General features: G+C 38.5%; 1 protein-coding gene across 19 annotated transcripts in view; it reads right to left on the reverse strand.

The window, feature by feature from the left end:
* The window catches only part of LOC121167605 (regulating synaptic membrane exocytosis protein 2), a 471939-nt gene that overhangs the window by 371825 nt on the left and 77165 nt on the right, over window positions 1-22949 (reverse strand). For all 19 annotated transcript variants that reach the window (XM_040997123.1, XM_040997128.1, XM_040997111.1 and 16 more), the window contains one exon: window positions 12296-12506. In XM_040997123.1, the coding sequence (XP_040853057.1) occupies window positions 12296-12506 (211 nt within the window). The remainder of the gene's footprint in view (window positions 1-12295; window positions 12507-22949) is intronic.

Here is a 22949-nt window from a genome sequence, read left to right on the forward strand (position 1 = left end):
GCTCCTTACCACCAACGTGTTTTTTGAACTAGCAAAAGCCTTCTAAACACAATGAATTCAAGACAAAAGGACTGGGACAGGCATTTGATGCAGTACTCGAGATTCTGCTTGGGACATTACCACCCAATTCAGAGTGCCTGGGCTCAAGTCCCTGCTTTGCTACTTATTCAGCTCCTGCCAATGGGCATCCTAGGAGTCAGCAGGTGATGAATCAAGTTACTTAGGTGCCTGCCAACATCTAGAGGAGACCAAAGATGGAGCTTAGGACTCTTGGCTTCAGCCTGATGTAAGAGCTCTCTCCAGCTGCTGGGAAATTTCTCTTGATCTCAATTTCTCTCTCTCTCTCTCTCTCTCTCTAAACAAAAAAGGGCTATCCACAACCTCATATTAGATTTCAGTAATGCAATTAAGTAAGAAGTGTCACTGTAACTATGAGAAGTGTCTCATTAATACTTAGTACTCCTCTTCCTTGCCTTCTCCAACCAAAAACATCTCTTTTGCATCATTATTCCCTTTCATGTTTGGTCTCTTTTCAAGAATAACAACAATTAATTCTATCTGTATAGTTTATGTTTTTGATCCATCCACAAGTTTGAGCTATATCTTTAAGAAAGCATACCACAGGACCAGGCAATTGCAAGGAATTAGATTTTTAAAAGAAAAGAAGAAAAACCTAACTTAGAATAACATAAATGTACAAAATTTCTATCTTCTATTCACTCACTCAACAAGAACATGCTCACTAAATACAAGTAATATGCTGACATGACAAATACATAGGAACCTAAACAAGTCATTAAGAGTAAAGAAATGCGATCGATTAAACAATAAGATATTAATAAGATATTAACAGTGCTAGATTGTAGGTCTAGAATCCTATATAGCACAAATCACTGAGTTGTTAATTCACATGGGATATTTAAAAAAATATCATGAAGGACATGACAGTAATAATAATTACATGAAGGAAATGAGTAGGTGTTCATCTGGTATATAGGGATTATGGAATTAGGATGAGGCTTAGAGGGAAAAAAAGGAGTATTTCACATTAATAAAACAGGATGAACAACCATATAAGATTGCCAGAGATCATTTAAGAGAAACGAGATAATTTAATTGAATGAGACTTGTATCTACACTTAGGGAATAAATGAAGGAGGGGCTCTTCATGGCACGAAAAATTTCACTCATGAGAAATTTCTAGCTTTCAGGTAGAAAACCATAATATTCATACTTCACAAAATCTAGCCATAAATGTGTGTGGAGGAAGTCTGAGAGGCAAAGACTAGAGCTGAAAGACTACTTAGGAGATGAACTGACAGACGAGAGCAGAGCCATAAACATCAGCAGTCACTACAGCATGTAACTGGAGAAGAAAACACAGAACCAAACCACTGTGGGGAACTGCCATCCACGAGGGTGACTCAGAGGGTGTGCCAGGCTCCTGGCTCTGGCCTGGCTCAGCCCTGGCTAGTGAGGCCAATGGATGGAAAACCTCTGTGACTCTGTGTCTCCCCCTTTCCCTCTTTCAAGAAATTACAGGGAATGAGTGGTAAAGACAAGAACACAGCTATGATTCCTGGATTTCTGGTTTATAAGGCAAAAGGGATAGTAATGATATTTAAAAATTGGAAAATTAGGGCTTGCTGTGGCTCAGCAGTTTAAGCCACCATCTGCAGTACTAGTATCCCAAATGGGTGTCAGTTTGAGTCGTGGATGCTCCACTTCCAATCCAGTTCCCTGCTAACACATTTCAGACAGCAGCAGCACATGATCCAAGAGCCTGGGCCCCTGCTTCCATGTCAGGGACTCAGAAGAAGCTCTAGGCCTCTGGCCTCAGCCTGGCACAGCACTGGTCACTGGGCCATCTGGCAAGTGGGGAGTGAACCAGCAGATGGAAGATCGCTCCCTCTGTCTCTCCTTCTCTCTCTGTTACTCTTTCAAATAAATAAAGCATTTTTTAAACATGTAAAATTACAACTGAGGTAATTTATAACTTATCCCAGTAATAAAAAATACATTAAAATTCTATTTTAATCTATGTAAAATTCAATGGCATTCTAACAAGCTTATTGAAAAAGGAGTTAGAGCAGCAATACCTCAAAAGAGGGTTCCAGTGTTCTTTTTATAGATGTGAATTATCTCAAGTTTGAAAATAAGCATTAATATTTATTTTAACTTAAAAACATTGGTAGGGGGTCAGCACTGTGGTACATTGCATCAAGCCACTCACTATCTGCAATGCCAGCCTCTCACACGGGTGCCAGCAAACGTCCTTATGGTGTCACTGCTGGGAAAGCCGCAGAAGGTAGTCCAAGTTGACAGGACCCTACCACTCACATGGCTGGGTGAAGTTCCTGGCTTCTATCCAGTACAGAGTTGGCCGTTACAAGCATTTGTGGAGGCGAGGAAGCTCTCACTCCTAGGATATTACTTAAGTGAATTTTCAATATTTATTTTAGTAGGAGAGATGGAGGGACTCCCATCTGCCAGTTTATTTTTCCAAATACCTGCAATCTAGCCAGAAGCCAGATACTCACTTCAGATCTTGCATATGAATGCAACAGCTGAAAACCAGATTCAGGAACCAAACAGAGGTACTATCATGTGGACACAGGCATTTTTTTTTTTTGTTTAAACATATTCTTATTGAAAAGTCAGACAGACAGGAGGAGAGACAGAGAGGAAGATCTGTCCGTTGATTTACTCCCCAAGTAACCGCAACAGCCAGAGCTGAGCCAATCCGAAGCCAGGAGCCAGGAGCTTCTTCCAGGTCTCCCATGCAAGTGCAGGGTCCCAAGGCTTTGGGCCATCCTCGACTGCTTTCCCAGGCCACAAGCAGGGAGCTGGATGGGAAGCGGGCTGCTGGGACACAAACAGGCACCCATATGGGATCCAAGAGCATGAAGGCGAGGAATACTAGGCTACTGCGCTGGACCCAAGGACACAGCTATCTTAAATAGCATTTTAACTGTGAGGTTACAGGCCTGCTAGTAAATTTTTCAACAGCTTAGTGGTTCAATTTTAACCTGTAAAATACTTATATTCTCATCACTGAACTTCATAAGAATAGGCTAACCAAATTTCACTGAACCTAGTCCCTTAGGACAATGATAAATCAAAGAAATTTATTTACTTTGCATCTTTTGGCATCATAAACCTTCTTACTCTGTATCAAGCAGCTAGGCATCCTCATGATGATCAAATTTAGTAAAAAGAAACTGAATTCAACCATTGTTTTCATTTAGAATACAGACAAATTATATCCAAAGCATCAAGGCAATGCTTTTCATGACCAATCTCTGATAATGCAGAAAAAGTAATAGAGTCCAGACTGTCTTCCTTGAGCTAAACTCTAGATTATTTATTATTCAACTTTATTTCTCTTGACAGTTCTCAGAGATTAAAGGAAAATTAAGAAAAATTGGGTGTGTTACATCTAGTTAATTTCAAGCAGTTAAACTCTAATCATATGTCATTAAGAACTTCCGTTTCTATTCAAATGGAGAAAAAAGGAACCAATGTTTTCCCCTTGCTTGAAAAAAAAAAACAGACAAAAAATATGACAATGATTTTTAAGACTTTTGGCATGAGACAATAAAGGATTGTATTAGTTATAAGATGGAAAACAAGATTAAGTCCCACAACTATCCCAGATTGCTGCACTGGGATACCTTGCAGGCTGCAAGGAAGTAAGAAAGAGCAGAGGTGCAGCCTGGCATGCGAAGTTGGAAACAAAAAGCAAAAAGTCCAGAGAGACCAGTAGCCCTACATATCACAGAGTAAGTTAGTGGGACACACAAAGTGACACACAGGCCTTCACAGCACAGCAATGGTCAGTGAGTAGGCATGTAAAAAACAAAACCACAGGAAAGAGGAATAAAACATAAAATATTAGAGAGAGAACAGTGGATAGTTACAGAGAACATGAAAAAATGTATAATTCACAAAATATCAAGAAAATCTTACTTCCAGAACAAGAATGTTTAATTGAGCACTGTTCCATATCCACTTGACAAGTTATAAAAGAAAAAAGTATCAAACTGTTTCTTCCGCATTGCAGAAGAAAAATCTAGAAAAGTAACAGTAATGCAAAAAAATAACAAACACAAAAAGTAAAATTTACAGTGTCTAGCATTTACATGTAAGATAAGAGAGATGCAAAGACTCAGAAAAACACATAACATTGATAGCTATCAAACTAACCCAGAACTTACATAAATATTATAACTGGCAAATGAAGACATGAAAATAATAATTATAATTGTATGATATAATGTTCAGAATTTATGCAGCATATGGAAAATATAAAGAAATCCAAAATTGGAACTGTAGCCATTAAAACTACATCTGAGATAAAAAAATATATGCATTGAAGTGTATAAACACCAGGTTTGACAGTAAAGTACCCTTAAAAGCATAGTGATAGAATATTAAAAAATGAAACACAAGGAGAAAAACAAAATTTCGTGTAATACAAAGAACATAAGTAAACTTTAGCATAAAGTCAAGCAACCTGATATACAGATAATGGGAATTCCTGGATGAGAGAAGAGAGAGGGGCAATCAGGATAAATATTTAAAGACAATGGCCAAAATTTTCTCAAATCAAATAAACTATAAATCACAAATCCAAAATGTTCAACAAACCTCCATCACAAGAAATATGAAAAAAACACATTATAAGACATCATAATTGAGTTACACATAACTAAATTTAAGACTGTTTAAGAAACCAGAAGAATATTAATGAACAAAAAAATAAACATGAGAATATCACAATTTTACTATCAGAATCTGAGAAAAGGAGAACATAAACAAGCAATGACTTTAAAATACAAAAAAATCCAACGTAGACTTCTACATCTGGCAACAATATCTTGTAAAACTATGAAGGCAAATTTTTGAGCATTAAATTTCAAAAAGTTAAAAGTATTTACCATTACTTTTTGAAATATAAAAAACTATACTGATAGAAATATAAGAAACAGGGTCTTGCACAATAGCTAGCAGATGAAATCATCAGTTTGCTTGCATTAAGGATCTCATATTGGCACCAGTTCTAATACCAGCAGCCCCGATTCCCATCCAGCTCCCTGTTTGTGGCCTGGGAAAGCAGTCGAGGACGGCCCAAAGCTTTGGGACCCTGCACCCAAGTGGGAGACCAAAAAGAGGTTCCAGGCTCCTGGCTTCAGATCAGCTCAGCTCTGGCTGTTATGGCCACTTGGGGAGTGAATCAATGGACAGATCTCCCTCTCTGTTTCTCCTCCTCTCTGTACATGTGACTTTCCAATAAAAATAAAATAAATCTTTTAAAAAAAAAGGAAGTATAAGAAACATTAAAAAAGAAACCCTCACACAAATAACACATGATTATATACATAAGCAAAAGAATAGAAAAACATATAGCATGTTCATCCATTAAGTCCCAAGTTTTCAATTCTGTAAATATTTCAATGGCGGCACATTTTTTTAAAATTCCCATCAATGGTATATTTATTGCTCTAAGTTCTAATATGTGTCCTATACTTAGGATGATGGCACAAAATGGATTAATACCAGCATAAGAACTGGTTTTAGAGCAACGAGTGTTAAGAATAAAGACAGACATTTAATAACAATAAACAGGTCATGACACTAAGAGAATATAACAATCCCAGTCTTTATGCACCTAGAAATAGAGCTTTAAAATACATGAAATGAAAACTGATAAAATTGTGCAGGAAAATAGACAAATCTCAGTATTGTCACCTATTTCAATACTCTTTCTTACTAATCATTGGAAGCAGAACATGAACTAGCACACAAGAGTAGCAAGGTGGGATGCAAGTTTTACAAATGGCATTCTAATTACTGAATCAAATGCTCACCCCAGATGTGACTTAATTTCACACAAATATTCAGCATTTATTTACCAGTCAAATGTTGAGCATATATCCTGCATTTATTAGCAAAGAATGCAGTTAGTATGTATGCAATGAGCAAAAGTATATCTTTTGTACATAATATCTGTAGACTCCATATAATACATTTATATTTAAGACTATCAAGAATAGGGCCCTCTTTGTTAGGTACTTGTCAAGAAATCTTACTATTTATGTTTTGTGCACTAAAGAAAAAAGCCACCAAATATTTTCTCAAATGAAGATACTACTATTACTTATTGTAATACCTAAAGCTATATAACAAATGCGCTTCCATTAATTTCTCAGAACCACCTGCTATCTCCGTTGGTATACATCAGTAGGACATTGGAATCTGATGAGAAGCTGTAACTTCAATGCAGGAACTCCAATTTGGGATGTCAGTGTTCCAAGTGGCATTTTAACTGCTACATCAAACACTCAACTCACCACTATATTTGCTCTATATTAACTCTACATGATGGTAGAGTTAATGGAGGAGTCTATTTTTACTGCCATTTTTCTATATCTATCTTATATTCATAAAGAAAACCAAAAACTCTTAATCATCATAAGAAGGCAACTGGGTATCAAGTTAGAAAATTTTTTTCTCTAATTAAATGTACTGTATCATAAACCATGCAGTACATTTAAATTTAAAAATAAGCTTTAGCAAAAAAAAAAAGGTTCTAGCTGAAAATAGAATATATTCCCTTCTTAAGAATATATGGAAATTTTACCAAAATAAGCCACATTCTGATCCATAAAACAATGATCAATAAATTGTAAAGGGTTTGAGGCATACAAAGTATGTTCTTGGCCCATAGTGGGATGAAGTAGAAATCATTAATAAAAAGATCTTTGAAAAGTCCCCAGTGTTTAAATAAAAATAACATGCTTCTCAATAATCCATGAGTCAAAGAAGAAAAGGGAAAATTAGAAGTATTTTTAGCTGAAAGCAAATGAAAAAGCATCATAACAGAATTTTGGCCACTAAAATACTATCCACGGAGTACAGTTACTGTTAAGAAAGAAAAGCAAAACAGAAAAAGATGGAGGGAGCAGAAAATCAGATTAATAATAATAATTTTAAAAAACAAATCTGAAGAAGTACATGATTCTGAACAGAATATGGAACAAACACATGGCCAGAGCTCAGTATTCCGGCAGTTTGACTGTCTAGGGTTGGGGAACTGTGGAAAAATGGAGACGTGGGCAGGAACTACAGTAGTTTTCCCTGGACATTCTATCCTTGGTAGGTCCTTCTCCCTGGGTGGTAGTTGTTTGGAAGGAAATGTGGAGTATGGGGTGTAGAACAAAAGGCGAGGCTATTCTTTCTGAAAAAGCAGTGCCAGAGTCCCTGGAAGGACTGGCTCCGTTTATTGTCATGACCAAGAGGAAATGAATGGTGGGGCTTACCTCTTTGTTCCACAGCATGTGACTACTACAGCAGAAAAAAAGAAAAATCTCAAAGAAAAAAAACTTCAGCATCTACTTCAAGAAATTAGAGACAATGTACCCCAAAGTAAGTAGGATAAGAATAATAACTATCACAACAAAAATCACAATGGAAAAAAATTTCATGAAACCAAAAGCTGATGCTAGGAAAAGATCGATAAAAGTAACAACTAACCAACCTTAATAGCACATAAAGACATAAGACACAAATTACCCATATAAAAATTGAAAGTGGCATCATTGCTGTTTCTAAGAAAGTAAAAAACTCATAATCAAATGCTATGAATCTTTTATGCCGTTAAATAACTATTCACAATTATACAAGTTCCCTGAAAGACACAGCTATGAAAATTGATTCAAGAAAAAACTGATAACTTGAATAAAATATGTTTATTAAGAAAATTAAAATTATATTTAAAATCTTTCAAACAAATGAAAGCAAAATATTTCCAAATGGCTTCAGTGATGAAGTCGATGAAGTCTATTAAACTTCAACAAATGAACTAATACCAATTCTAAACAAAATAATAAGGAAAGGAAAGGAAAACAAAATATGAAGAAATGAAATCACACAGATGAACTAATTCTAAAATTAAATCTAAACAATGTATTTAAACATATAAACTTCCTAGTTAAAAGCTACCTAAGTGAATAAATAGGATAAAGACATTAATGAAGACACAAAAGCAAATTCTAAAATATTTACTAAGGCAAACATTCTTTGGATAATTTGTTGCTTTCAGCAAAACAGTCTTTAAGTAGCATTAACCTATTATCAAAAGTGAGGAATAAACTATAACATTCTAGTGAAATTATGGGAAAAAAACCTTAACATTTCTTCTTTAAATTTCACGTTGAATGACTTATTTAAGTAATGTTAAAGAGGACAGTAGCTTCAGAATTCGACCTTGGGTCCTGGGTACAGAGTTTCCAGCACTAGGCTGCTGGGAGCACCCAAGCCAGGTCAGACTTAGTGCTTGGGGCCCTGGCTTCAGCCACTGCTACCATGCAGTGAGCAAATCCTGGGGGACCAGTGAACCAACTGGCTCCAGAGTCCACCTGCTGGCCACGAGCTCTGGGGTCTTGCGGGTGTGGAATTGCTGCCTAGGTATGTCCATGAATGAGACCACTGTGCATGTTGGTGAGGAATCAATCCTGAGGGACTCCCAATGACAGAGTAACTTTTCCTTGAAGGTAAGCAAGGGTACTGAGACCTGGTGGTTTAGAGGGGAGAGACCAGACGATCTGTATGGGTCAGACTGATACACCAGCATACATGTGAGTCCTGTGCAGGACTTGTTACCACCTAACAATACTGACCACCACATGCCAATCCATGCAAAAGCTAAGGCTGGGGGCCTGTCTAGCAAGGTCAGATGCTAGCTAAGGCTGGGGGTCTGCCTAGCAAGGTCAGATGCTAGTACCTGATAGAATGTTGGATCAGGGGATGGGTCACATTAGGCAGGGCCATGACACTAACTAGCACATAAGAGAACCAGGTCTGGAGTTAGATCCTGTGGGGGATGCTTAGATCCCCAACCCTGTGGAAATATAAGTCCCATTGTTTAGCTCAAGAGTTGGGGTGGTGATGGGCTGAGCTAGGAACCTAATCACTCATGGGTAAAGAGACCAACAACAATCTGGGCAGTTCCAGGCTGCAGCACCCGAATGTGCATCCTAAAACAGGGTGTGGGGTGGGCCAGGCTGCAACGTTCACCAGCTCATACAACGCAAAGATAGAAAGGCAGACTTTGCCGGGCACTGGCCTAATACCCACTGGCATCTATGAGATCTGGGTCTGGGAGTGGGTCAAGTGGGGAAACTTGGGAAACTCCCCTAGTGGGTCATAACTCTCACTGACGATCACATGGTCCAGGCCTGGGGGTTGGGCAAGCTGGGCAAAGTAGCTCCAACTGTTGGCTAATGTATGGATTGGTGTTGAGAAGGGGTGGACGGGGCAGGGCCAGGCAAACCTTAGCTCACCAGCAAGAACAGAAATCAGGCTGGAGCACAGGTCATGCCAAGCTAGGCTCTTACACCTACTGGTTTGCATGAGCCAGGGATGGGAATAGACTGAGCAGGGCCAGGTTCCATCACCCACCAGCGAGAATTGGGAATAGGGGCAGGCCAGGTCAGGCCAGGCTACAGCATCTAAGGCAAAGGCCAAGACAGGTAGGACACTATGCCAAGCTGGATCAGAGCAACCACTGGCACGTACATGATCTATGGCTGGAAACAGGCCTAGTCAGGGAGCTAAGGGTACACCCTGGCTGAATTGGGATTCCCACTGGTGAATGCAGAAGCCAGAGTGGGGGTTGTGTTCTGGTCCAGATATGGCTGCAGTGTCCCTCGGCACAAGTGTGGATTGGGGTTGAGCATAGTGAACTGGACTAGACTCCAGCACCATCTAGTGTTCTGGAGGACCAGGGTAGGTGTAGGACAAACTAGGCTAGGTCTCTGCCCCTACTGAGCCATGTGTGAGCCATGTCTGGGTATGGATGAGCCTTGGCTGGGCTGAAACATTCAACAGTAAGAACCAGAATGGGTTGAAGGCCAGTCAGGAAAGGCCATTGTTCCTGCCAGGACAGGAGGTGGACTAAGTAGAATTGGTCCATAGACCCACCAATGTGCGCGAGATCTGACATTGGGAGAGGTTCTGATGGAGGAGCTTGGAAACTCCTCTGTTGGGACACAGTCCCTGCAGGTGAGCACAAGAACCATGATAGGGAGCAGCCCAGACCAGGTCAAAGAATGGTACCCACTGGCATACATTTGGCATAGGTAGGGGGCAACCAGGCTGAACCAGTTCACATCACTTGCTAGTGAATCTGAGCACCAGAATAGAGTGTGGGTTGGGCCAAGTTTGGTTGCAACACACACTAGTATACATTACGGCTGGGACTGGATGCCGGTTAGGCTGGGCTATGCTGTAACCCTCACGAGCATGAGCTAGGTAGACCAGGCCAAGCTACAGCACCCACTGGCAAATGCTGAGGCAAGGTGGGCCATGCCAGACTGGGCCGCAGCACCCAACCAGCACACGTGAAAACCAGAGGAGGAGGGGACAAAGCTGATAGGAGGAATGTGGAGGGCTCCCTTACTGGACAGCCACTCCCACTGGAGAGCATGAGTTGGGATGGGGGTAAACCAGGCCGGACCAGGCAGGGCTACAACACCTGTGGGCCTCATGTGAGCTAAATCAGGAAAAAGCCAGGCTGGGCTGACTGTTCTTACTGGTACAAGCATAAATCAGAGTGCATGAGGGTTGGTGGGGCTTCACCGCAGCATCAGATAGCAGATGCTAGCAGGGGGGTAGCTAATTCTGTCAAGTTAAACTGCAGAACCACCTGGAGAGTGCATGTTCTGGGAATGGGAGTGGCCTAGGAGGGAAATAGTGGGCACCTCCCTCTTGGGTTACTGTTCTCACTAGAGAGCATGAAAACCAGAACTGAGGATGGGGTGGCTGGACAGAACAGCACCCACCAGCATGTGCATGGCTGGATAGTGGAACTGGTTAGTTTGAACTAGGTTTCAATGCCTACTGACATGTATGAGAGCTGAAAGGGATGTGGGGCAGACGGGACCAGTCTGCTGCAGATTCTGCCAAGCACAGAAACTAGGATGGGGGCACCCCTGGTAGGGGTAATTCCACGTCGCTCCAAGTAGGCTGCAGCTTCCACTGGTTTGCATGAGGGCCAAGTGTGGTGGGCAGGATCAGGCTAGACTCCAACACCCATTGGTTCATGTAGAAGACAGGGCTGGAAACAGAAATGACCCAGCAATTGCAACTACCAACATGTGCATAAGCTGACTGGGGTGACAGACTATGCTAGACCCTCTACACACAAAAATCAGGTCTGGGATCACCTCAGATGAAGTTTCTTTGGGGATCCCTCCAATTGAACTGCTGATCTCAGAACCCCAACCATGAAGAGAAGTGCAAGTTCCATGGTCTGACCATGGAGTGCATATGTCAAAGCTGAGCCTCCTCAGTGGTTTAGACAGAGCAGTGGACAGCATATCCAGGTACACATGGAGAATACAGCAGTCCATCGGAACCTGCAGAGGACACTTGGTACCACAACAGAGGATGGATGACAGAATAAGTGAATCAACTACGCCAGCCATGGGTTGGCAAATAAAAATTGGACAAACGGAGAATCTAAGATGGACTATGTCGGCCGGTGGCTTCTGGAGAGATTTCATCATGCATGGAATGGCGAAATTGGCAGCAATTCAGAACTGCTGAACTCTCAAAACCACTTGAGCAGTGCCTTAGGCGCATGCCCCACATCGGGGACCCTGGGTGGATGGGAGGATGAGCGGGGTTTCTGCCTTTATCTCCCCTCTCACCCCAGATACAGAAAAAATTAAAAATAATGTGGAAACAATGATCTTACCCACTTTCCTCTAGCTCTTGACCCTTTGTGCCCTAATCAACTATGTAAAGATTACCAAAATAAAATAATAATTTTTTTAAAAATGAGTACAGTATCTTCAAAACCTATAAAATTATGAAAAACAATCACAAACCTGGAGAGCTACTTTGAAAATACAAGGAAATTTACCAAAGGAAAAGCAACTCTATCAAATTTATAAAAGAATATATCACAATGAACAAAATTATGTCAAAACTGTACCATTAATCAGTTCTATGGCTTTAAAAATAGACTCTTTCCCAAGGTCTCTAAACTTCTGCCATCATCTTTGAAAGTGCAAGATCCTATAATTCTAATTAAAGTGATACGCAAACTGACATAAAGCAAGGGAAAATAATTTCAATCCAATGGAAATTTGTAGTATAACTTTTTATCTAAGATAAAGGTGATAAGAGAAAGTTTTCATTCGTGCGTTAACCGCAAGAGTAATTTTAGTTACCTATTTTATTTTGTAACTGAAAAAGAAATATGAAATGTAGTTTTTCACTGCTGTACCTTGTTTGATCGTAATGATACTCGGCCTCCACAACGGGCACAGAACTTTGTTTGGCAATAAGAACAGTTATGGCCACATCCATCGGCAAACTTTGTTTTGTGGCAGATTCCGCAGGTCGGAGCATCACCCTTCTGTTCTTGCTGTTGCTGTGATTCTTCTCCCAACTTCTTTACCTGCTCCTTGTACATTTCAAACTGCTGATGCAGTTTTCTGTGGAAAACAACAAATAAGAAAAAAATTGGTTTCCTGGTGGTGGTCTCAGATATATAGGCATAATTTTATACACAAAAAAAAATCAGAGAATAAAAATAATAAAAAATAAAAATACGATTTTCCAACTTACATATTAAAACTTTGCACAGCACATTACATCTTAAAAGTGTTGTATGTATTCTTTCTGATATTCATATCAAAATCAATAAAACATGTTTCTGAGGATATTTCTTTGATTTAAAATTCTACAATTTCAGGGCCAGTGTTTTAGCATAATGGGTTAAGAATGCTACCTGCAATGCTAGCATCCATACAGGCACCAGTTTAAACACTAGCTTCTCTGATTCCAACCCAGCTCCTTGTGGGAAAGCAGGGGAAGATGGCTCACATCCTTGGGCTCCTCAACCCACTGGGGAAATACAAATGAAGCTCCTGGGTGCTGGCTTTCACCTGGTCCAGTGCAACCACTATGGTCACTTGGAGAGATCTCTCTCTATCTCTCCCTTTCCCCAATCTCTGTCTCCTTGTCTCCAACAATCTCTCACTCTTTCTCTCCCTATTCTCTCTGTAACTCTGACTTTCAAATAAACCATTCTTAAAAAGTCTACAATTTCTCTAATTTGCAACATATTTCTAAAAATAGGCTCCAAAACATTAAAAATACCATCTTTGATTGTTTGGCTTCAGAAATACAGAAAGTTAATTTGACTTCTGGTAACGCAAGAACGTATAACTTTCAAATCAAGTTTGACTGGAACAATCTGAAGAATTCAAACATAAGGGAAAAGACAGACAAACGAATGTTCCTTAGTTATTTCAATCTGCTTACCAAGTTTGAGCACTATTTGATCATAAAAAGCATTATGTACTAACAACAATCTAACAAATGTGACTGTGCAAGTAAAAATACTTAGGTTTTACTTTAATAACAAATCAAAAGGGTTAGAAAAAGATGGCAAACAGAATATTATTTGTAATTATTAAAAATAGTGATAAAACTGTTCTTCTATTATTTATGTTTTTAAAAAGAAGAAAGTTAAAGGTGATAAATAGATCCACTTAATTTGGAAAATAACACATAATAACACTCCCCAACCTAACAACAAAATGGCCAATGTGCAAAAACCATGACTTTTCTTCAATCTACTAGAGTTGAGTATATAAAGCAAGCAACAACCCTTGCCAAGCAGAAATTTTACATACTCTTTCACCTTGACAAGAATGTAAAAGATAGAGGTGACCATCATAGGACCAGGTAAGAACTTCAGCTTATCAAAGTGCCAAGTGGAGATACTTGGTTTAACATACCAGGCAGGCACACTTGGACACAAATTTCAGGCTTTTCCAGTACCATGTCAGTCAAAGTCATAACTTCCAGGCCAATCTGTTCAATATAATGCTCCAATAGAACCCTGGGCAATGTTTGCCATGGTATAGCTCAGGGCCAAGATGTTATCCTCCATAAACAGATAAATATAAACAGTCAACGGTCCACCCATGAGGACCACCCCACAGTACTCAAAATAAGCACCACCCCACTGACAGTGGGCCAGCCCTTGAATCAGGTTCCAGGCTCATCTCAGTATTTTAAAAGTCCTCTTTTGACAAAAGATTGAGGCCTAACCCAAATCAGTCCCCACAGCTAGGAGCTCCAAGACCAACCCTGGAAAGTCAATCAACAGTTTCACCACCATAGTAGACCCAGGTTCAGTGTCTAAGTATTTACTGACACATACACTAGACGAGGTTGCCTAAGGATTCTACAAGCATGCACTTTCACAGACCATGACAGATTGCTGGAATCTCTAGACAGGTGGACACCAAGGAGGGTTCCCACAAAAAAAAAAAAAGAAAAAAAATCATAGTGTACCTACCAAGGTGGTTTCTATTTCTTTAAATGTAAACATCAATGTAGGGCAACAACAACAAAAAAAGGAAAATCAAGGGGAAATAACACTGCCAATAACCACAATGCCTTCCCAGCAGCTGGCTCCAAATTAATTTTAAGTAAACAAATAAACTGCCACAGAATTCAACACAATTATTTTAAGGAAGCTCACTAAACTTCAAAAAAATCACAGAAAAAAGTTAATGACTTACATGAGAAACTAAATGGACAAACTGAAATTATAAAAACACTTCAGAGAATCTGAACCTCAGAAACACAACAAATAAAATGAAAAATTCTGAAGAGAGCACTGAACAACAGATGATCAATAAGGAAAAAAATATGAGTGTGAAGACAGATTGTTTCAAAATATACTATGAGGAGAGAAAAAAGAATGGAAAACAAGAAGAAAGTCTTCAGAATTTACAGGACAGGATCAGAAGAGAAAATAAGGAGTTGTGGGAGTTCAAAGAAGAAAAGAATATCTAAAAAATTATAACAAAATTTTCCAAATTCTGAAAAGATCCAAATATTCAGATACAGGAAGGTCCATGGTTCAATCTGATTCAGTTCAAAGAAGATTACATAAAAATGCCTAATGGTCAAACAGGACCCAGACAGATGTAAGAGGAAAGAAGCAAAGCCCACACAAGGGAGTTCTAAGAAGACTGGCAGCAGACTTTTCAGCAAAAACCTTAACAAGATGATACATATTCAGAGAAGAAAAAAGGGAACAAAATGTCAATCAAAAAAAAAAAAAAAAAAAACCAACTACATCCAGCAAAGCTATCCTTAAGAAATAAAGGAAAGTGCTGCACATTTGGCATGGTATTTAAGATGCTGCTAGGTATGCCAGTTCTGCTTCTGATTCCAGCTTCTGGCTAATGTGCATCATGAAGGGCACCCAAGTGGTTGGGTCCTTCCCACCCACATGGAAGACACAGTGAATTCTGGACTCCTGGCTTCTGAATGGCCCAATCCTAGCAGCTGGCAGGCATTAGCAGAGTAAATCAGTAGGTGGAAGTCCTCTGTCTCTTCTCTCTTTGTCTTTCAAATAAATAATCATTTTAAGTCTACATAATTAAAAAAGAAAGGTGAGATACAGATTGTCCCAAACAAAATTGGAGGAAGCTCATCAGTACTAGACTAACCTTACAAGAAATGCTAAGCAGAGTTGTTCAGGCTGAAGACATGTAAGAGCATGAAATTTACTGGTAAAAAGAAACTCACTGTCAAATTAAAAATACACTAATACTGTGATAGTAGCATATATACATCAATGAAAGCTTTAACATGAACATTAAAAGGTAAAACTATTTAAAATAATAACATATACTCAGCAGTAACATATTACAGTGTTTCATAGCAGAGGGGCAACTACAGTTCACAATAAAATATGACACACAACATGAAGAACTGAAGGAGAGTAACTGGTGAGCTCCTAACACAAAGAAAAGATAAGGCAGTGAAAAGGTTAGCTCTATGGTTTAATTGGTTTACATTGTGTATAGGTGTTGAAATATTGCACTATATCTCACAAAGATGTATATGTATTACTATTAATACATAATTTGGAAGAAAGCATTTTAAATATTGATAGCCAGAATAATTCACAAAAGCATGCATAATATAAAAATGTGGTAGAGATGGAAAAAAGTTAATTTTTAATGCGTTCAAAGTTTGGCCATTATTGGTTTAAAATAGGCTATTATGACAATAAAACAGGAGGCCGACTTCATGGTGTGGCAGGGGTAGCTGAAATCTGCAATGCTGGCATCTCTAAAGGCAATCTAATTGTGTCTTAGCTGCTCCACTTCCAATTTAACACACTGTTAGTGGCATGGGAGAAGCAGAGGAAGTTGTCCCAAATGCCCTGGGACCCTGCCACCCACATGGGAGACATGGAAGAAGCTCCTGGTCTCTGGCTTCCTGGGTTTGGCTTGGTCAAACCTGGATGCTGTAGCAATCTGAAGAATAAACAAGAGAAAGGAAGGTTTTTCTCTCTCACTTCCCTGCACCATGCCTCTTCCTCTCTCTTGGTAACTCCACCCTTCAATTATAATATTGTTTTAAAAGATTTATTTATTTTTATTGGAAAATCAGATTTAGAGAACAAAGGAGAGACAGAGAGAAAGATCTTCCATCCAGAAAAAAATCTTCCATCTGCTGGTTCACTCTCCAAGCAATGATAGGTGTTAAACTAATCCGAAGCCAGGAGCCAGGAGCTTCTACCGGGTCTCCCACTTGAGTTCAGGGGCCAAAGGTTTTGGTGCATCCTCTACTGCTTTCCCAGGTCACAAGCAGGGAACTGGAAGGGAAATGGGGCAACAAGGATACAAACCGACACTCATATGGGATCCTGGTGCATGGAAGGCGAGGACTTTAACCAACAGGCTACCGTGCCAAGCCCTACAATAAATTTTTAATAATAATAATAACAAAATACCTTTGTAATCCTCATAACTACCAAGAAAAATTCTTCAGCAGACATATAGAAACAAAAAGTAAAGCATACCACAAGAACACATCTTTGAAGCACAAAGACAGCAAGAGAAAAAAGGAAGGAAGATTCAATCAAACAATTCTAAAAAAATAAAGTAACAGTAATACATACTTAGCCATCAACAATTTCAATGAAGATTAATGGATTAAATTCTCCAATCAAAAAACATAGAAAAACCAAATAGAGAAACAAAAAAGATTCAACTAGTTGTGACCTACAAAAGATTGATTTCATCTCTAGGACATATTTAGATTCAAAGTGAAAAGTCAGAAAGTCATTCCACACAAATGGAATTGAAAGAGAGAAAAATTAGCTATATTTTTTTCAAACAAAGTGTAAGTCAAGCACTGTAAAAAGGTAGCAAAGAATGTAATTATATAATAAAAAGGAAGGCATTCATTAAGAAGATATCACAATTATTGATACATATACAGCAAGTTTAGGACACTAAATATATAAATACTAATATATCTAAAGTATGCACTAAGCTTTAAAATAATTACAGTTGTGAACTTTAATATCACATTTTCAACGATGAACAAATTCCAAAAGCAAAATCAAATAAGGAAACAGTGAACCCAAATCATATTTTCACAATTCCACTGAGTAATAAACAGCATATTACAAATTCTTCTCACATGCACAGAGAACACTCACCAAGATAGCGTGCCAAGCCACAAAACAAATCACATAAAAGCATTGTTTACCATAATGGCCTGAAACTAGAAATCAATAGTAGGAGGAATTTTAGAAAATACATTAGTATGTGGAAATTAAACAACTTGTTATTGAACAACCAATTGGTCAAAGAAGGAAATTTTAAATGTAATTTAAAAATAATACAAATAGAAATGGAAATACAATACACTAAAATTTATGATATAGCAAAAACAGGCCAAAGACCAAAGTTTATAACAATCAGAATTTCATTTATTGAAATGAGAATTGAATTTATTGAAATGAGAAACTACAACTCAGACCATAGAAACACAAAGAATCATAAGAGACTACCATGAACAATTACACACTCACACACAAAATTAGAAAACTCTTTCAGAGACACATGAAGAAACAATCTGAATAGAGTATAACAAGAAATGAATCTAATGTAAAAAGTCTCCTAGGAGATGATGGCTTCATTGCTGAATTCCACAGAACAATTGAAAAGAGCTCATATCAGCCATTCTCAAATTTTCTCAGAGTGAAAATGAAGGAATAGCTCCAATGTTACTCCATAAGGACACTCTACCCTGATGCGAAAGTCAAATAAGGACACCAAGAAAATATTAAAGGCCAGTGTCCATGGTGAACACATTTGTAAAGGTTGGAAGCAAAATACTAGCAAATATGATTGAATAACATTAAAATTATAATTCATGGACAAGTGTTTAGCTTGGCAGCTAAGATCCCCATCCCACAGTGGACTATCTGAGTATGATTTCTGGCTCCATCTCCTAAGTCCACCTTCCCGAACCGAGTTCTAGCTACTGTGGGAATTTAGGAAGCAAACCAGTGAACAGAAGCATTCTCTCTCTCGCTCTTCTCTCTCTCTCTCTCTCTCTCTCTCTCACTTGCTCTAGCAAAAATTCCATACATGACACATGTCACTGGCTACAAGGGCCAGCATTGTGGCATAGTGGATAAAACTACTGCTTGTAACACTTGCTTCCCATATAGACAACTTGAATCTTGGTGACTTCACCTCCTATTCAACTCCCTGCTAATGGACTATGAAAGGCAGTAGGAGATAGTGCCTAGGTCACTGATACCCACATGGGAGACCCAGATGAAGCTTCTGATCCTGGCTTAAGTGTGGCCCAGGACAGACCACTGCAGCCCTTTGGGTAGTGAACAAAGAGATGGAAGATCTCTCTATATCTCTGTGACTCTATTGCTCTCTTTCTGCAACTCTGACTTTCAAAACAGAAAAATAAATATTTATAAAATACAAACTATCCCAAAAATGCCTTAAGCAAATGAGTTTATAAAGGTCACAACATATAATATCAATGTGCAAAAACAACTATATTCTGGCAGCACAGAGTTAGAAATCCAAACTTTTACAAAGAGGCTACAATAATACTAAAAAGAAAAAAGAAAAAGGCAAGCAAAAATCCAACAAAGTATATTTGGATTTTTTTATGCTGAAAAATACAAAACACTGACAAAACAATCAAAGGCATCTACTATGATTTGAGTGCCCTGAAAGTGTCCACTGTTTGCAGTCAAGATTCCCCAGGATGATGGCAATGGGGTATGGTCGAAGCTGGGAGCTGACGGCCAGCACGAGTTCCTCAGGTTAGTGGGGACATGCTCTTGGTAGCATGCTCTCAGGTTGCCTCCTGAGCTCTCATGAATGAGTCATTTAAAGAGAAGCAAACCTGGCCCCCCTCCCATTTTCTCTGCTTTCTGGTACAAAATACCATCTTTCCTCCACACTTGCTCCATCATCCATTATTTTCTACAAGGTTCCAACCAAAATTCAGCCACCAAAAACCCTGTATCTTTGAGCCTCCAAAGCCATAAGCCTAAAAATCTTTTCTTTATAAGAAATCTATGTCAGATCTTTCATTGTAATGATGGAAAGCTAATTGGTACAGTGACCTAAGCAATGGGAGAATTATATCCAGCAATGGGAAGGTTCAACCTTGTTAATATTACAATTTTTTACAATTTTATATTAATTCAAAGCCACATCCTTTTTTAAAAGATTTATTTCCTTGAAACGTAGAGTTAGATGCCAGAGCAAAAGAAAGAGACCTTCCATCTGTTGATTCTCTTCCCAAATGACCATACTGCCTATGGCTAGATAGGACTAAAGCAAGGAGTCAGGAGCCTGATCTGGGTCTCCCAAGTGTAAGTAGGGGCCCATGTACACCACTTCCAATACAAACTCTCAGCATGAGTTCCTTTTATAGAAATTGACCAACTCTGAAGCTCAAGGAAAAGTGAAAGCGCTAGAAAATGCCAAAAGAAGAATTCACACTGCATAATTCAAGATTTTCTACAAAAGTTAGAGTAATAAAGTCAATATAATATTAGTTAAACATTAAGATATACACTATTAGGACATAATAAAGAATTCAAAACTAGTCAAACATTAAGGAGATCACCATTTTTATAAGATGCAGAAGTAAGTGAAGGGAGAAAATAATCATTTAGGCAATGAGAAATAAATATAATACAAAAACAATTGAACATATATGTGTTAACAAAATCTCAACTCACATCGCATACTTTCCACATAAAATTACTCATAATGAATTGGAAAACTGATGATTAAAACTATAAAACTTGTAGAGGAAAACATTTAGGAAGATTCTTTTGATAATTAAACAAAGACTTCTTAGGGCAAAGACTTCCATAATAAAATGTAGAAAATATGAACCATTATATTACTTCAGTATGTTTTTATTATAATAATCTTCCTTAACTGAGAATAAAATTTCATGCCATTTTTTCAATCACAAAATATCATTTAAATAAATTATTTCAAATATTTAAAAAGCAAAAATGTTTCTTAACATATTAGTTATTCAAAAATAGGCAGTGGGCCAAAATGGCTTGTGTATCAGTTTGCCTATTCCTGTATGACAAAATTTCTCTTATATGACATTTTGGGAGAAGCAGAATCAGATCAAGGTTTGTTAGGGACTGTAGCATATTGAGAGATAAAGTACAAATGCACACAGTTGGCTGAGGGAAAACATCTCATCTTAATTATGATAGCAGACATATAGTTCAAATAATACATTGTTGTTCCCTAATTATCTCCCTCCAGGTTTAAGTGATGCTCTGCTAACACAAAACATGTACCAGTATCGGAAACCCAACGCTATAAAGCATACACTACAACAGGCATATTTTTAGTGCCCCATTGTTAAAGAGATTGAATGAGAATTTTTCTACACTAGAGCCTTTCCTGCCATTGAAAAGAACTCTCTCCACATAAGGGAACTGGACATATATTTCTGCATTTGTTTCATACTTTGCAGTTCCATTGTATCCTTTCTCAATACAGTTCAGAATTCCAGGACACTACTTAGTAAATGCCCAGACCCCAACAAAAAAGAGAAGAGAAATTGGTTTTTGTTCTAAAGGCACTGGAATTCTAGACAAATTACCAAAGCACACTGAAACAGAAACAAAAAGCTCTGTTAAGTAAACTGCGCTACAAAATAGTGACTGCGCCTTAGGGAAGTGGAAGCCCCATTTCACACATGGATGGAAGGCCAATCAAATTAGTAACAGAGTTAGTAATTATGAATCCCAAAGTGCTAGGTTATAACTATTTAAAACCTTCTTACATAAGGACTGTAATGATCCCAGAGGATGCAGCACTATTAAGTCTGCAGGATAGGATCAAACAGCCCTAGTTACATGGGAAAAAAAGACACAGAGAAGCTATAATCCAGACTAAATTTGGTTACAGCAGTTTGAATTAACAAAATAAGACTTCAAAAAAGTTTTTTATGTATTCTTCCTACCATCCTGAGAAATGAGACATTACTAAACATAGACATGGTGATGTACAGGCAGGTCCAGAGACTCCACCACATTCCTTGCAAAACCCAGCATACCTTTCCTTCCATTTATAAATAAGCAAAATTTCGTTTCTTCACCCTTCTTTGCTCCTCAGCCTAATTTAATTTTGATTACAGTCCACATCCTGATCTCTAAATTGACCAGTGCCTTTCCTGTACTTAAAACATAGTGGGCATTTGAAATTGTGTCATAGCCTTCACGGTTCACTTGGCTTTTTTAATGTTCTCTTGGTTTTCTTCTGTGCTGTGGCCTTTCATTTTCTTTCTCCTTTGAGAGTCAAGATTCAGGCCCAAATCTCTTTTTTAGTGTTTCCTAGGCAATTTCATCCATTCTTAAGGCTTCAAATTCTACCCATTTCCAAAGGTAATTTCCCAAAGCTTATCTATAATGTCATTATGAAAAAAAAGTATTGATTTCAACATTTTACACCAAGATAAACATCTTTTCATCTTTTTCCACAAATTTTTGAGGTACCATCAAATGTGGATTATAAACTAGATTCCCCAGGCCTGGTGTGGTGGCCTAGTAGCTAAAACTCTCAATTTAAACACGCCAGGATTCCATATGGGCGCTAGTTCTAATCTCCAGAGCCCCGCTTCCCATCCAGCTCCCTGCTAGTGGCCTGGGAAAGCAATTGAGGATGGCCCAAAGCCTTGAGATCCTGCACCCATGTGGGAGACCCGGGAAGAGCTCCTGTCTCGTGGCTTCGGGTTGGCACAGCACTGGTCGTTTTGGTCATTTGGGGAGTGAATCATTGGGTGGAAGATCTTCCTGTCTGTCTCTCCTCTTCTCTGTATATCTGACTTTGCAATAAAAATAAATCTTTTTAAAAACACAGATTCCCCAGTTGATTTCTCCTCTGAACTACAATATTCAGCTACATATTTAATATCCTATTTGGATTTCTACAATTCAAAATATACAACACTGTATTCATAATTTTATATATAAACCAGAGTCCCTTCTATCATTCTCTATTTCAGTGAAGTGCTATCATTCAAAATTATGTGGTGACACTTCAAAAAAAAAAAAGCTCATTAAAAATGGAAATAAAAGATGTCTACTTCGATGCAAAAAAAAATTTTTTTAATTTGGAGCAGTCATTTGACTTAGGGTTAAGATGTCACAGGAAATACCCAATTCTGGCTCTACTGTTGTGCACTCTGGGCAGCAGCTGGTAATGATTCAAGCAGCTTGGTCCCTGTAACTCACACAGGAGACTGGGGCTAAACTTCCAGTTCCTGGCTTCAACCAGGCCCAGCTCTGGCCATTGCAGGCATCTGGGGAGTTAGCCCGTGGGTAGACACTCTCTCTGTTCCTCTTCCTTTCAAATATACAAAATTTTAAATTCCTTAGAAATTCTTAATTCATGCACAACTTTTTATGTCACTCATTTTTCATGAACTCTTAAGATCCCTCATGAAACTGCAGGTGAAAAACCCTTCTCTTTCAGTATCTCCCTCTATGTTTGTCACTTTGCCTTTCAATAAATAAATCTTTAAAA

Source organism: Ochotona curzoniae, unplaced genomic scaffold (genome assembly GCF_017591425.1).
Source record: "Ochotona curzoniae isolate NIBS_2020 unplaced genomic scaffold, NIBS_Ocur_1.0 patch4, whole genome shotgun sequence".
Lineage (NCBI taxonomy): Eukaryota > Metazoa > Chordata > Mammalia > Lagomorpha > Ochotonidae > Ochotona > Ochotona curzoniae.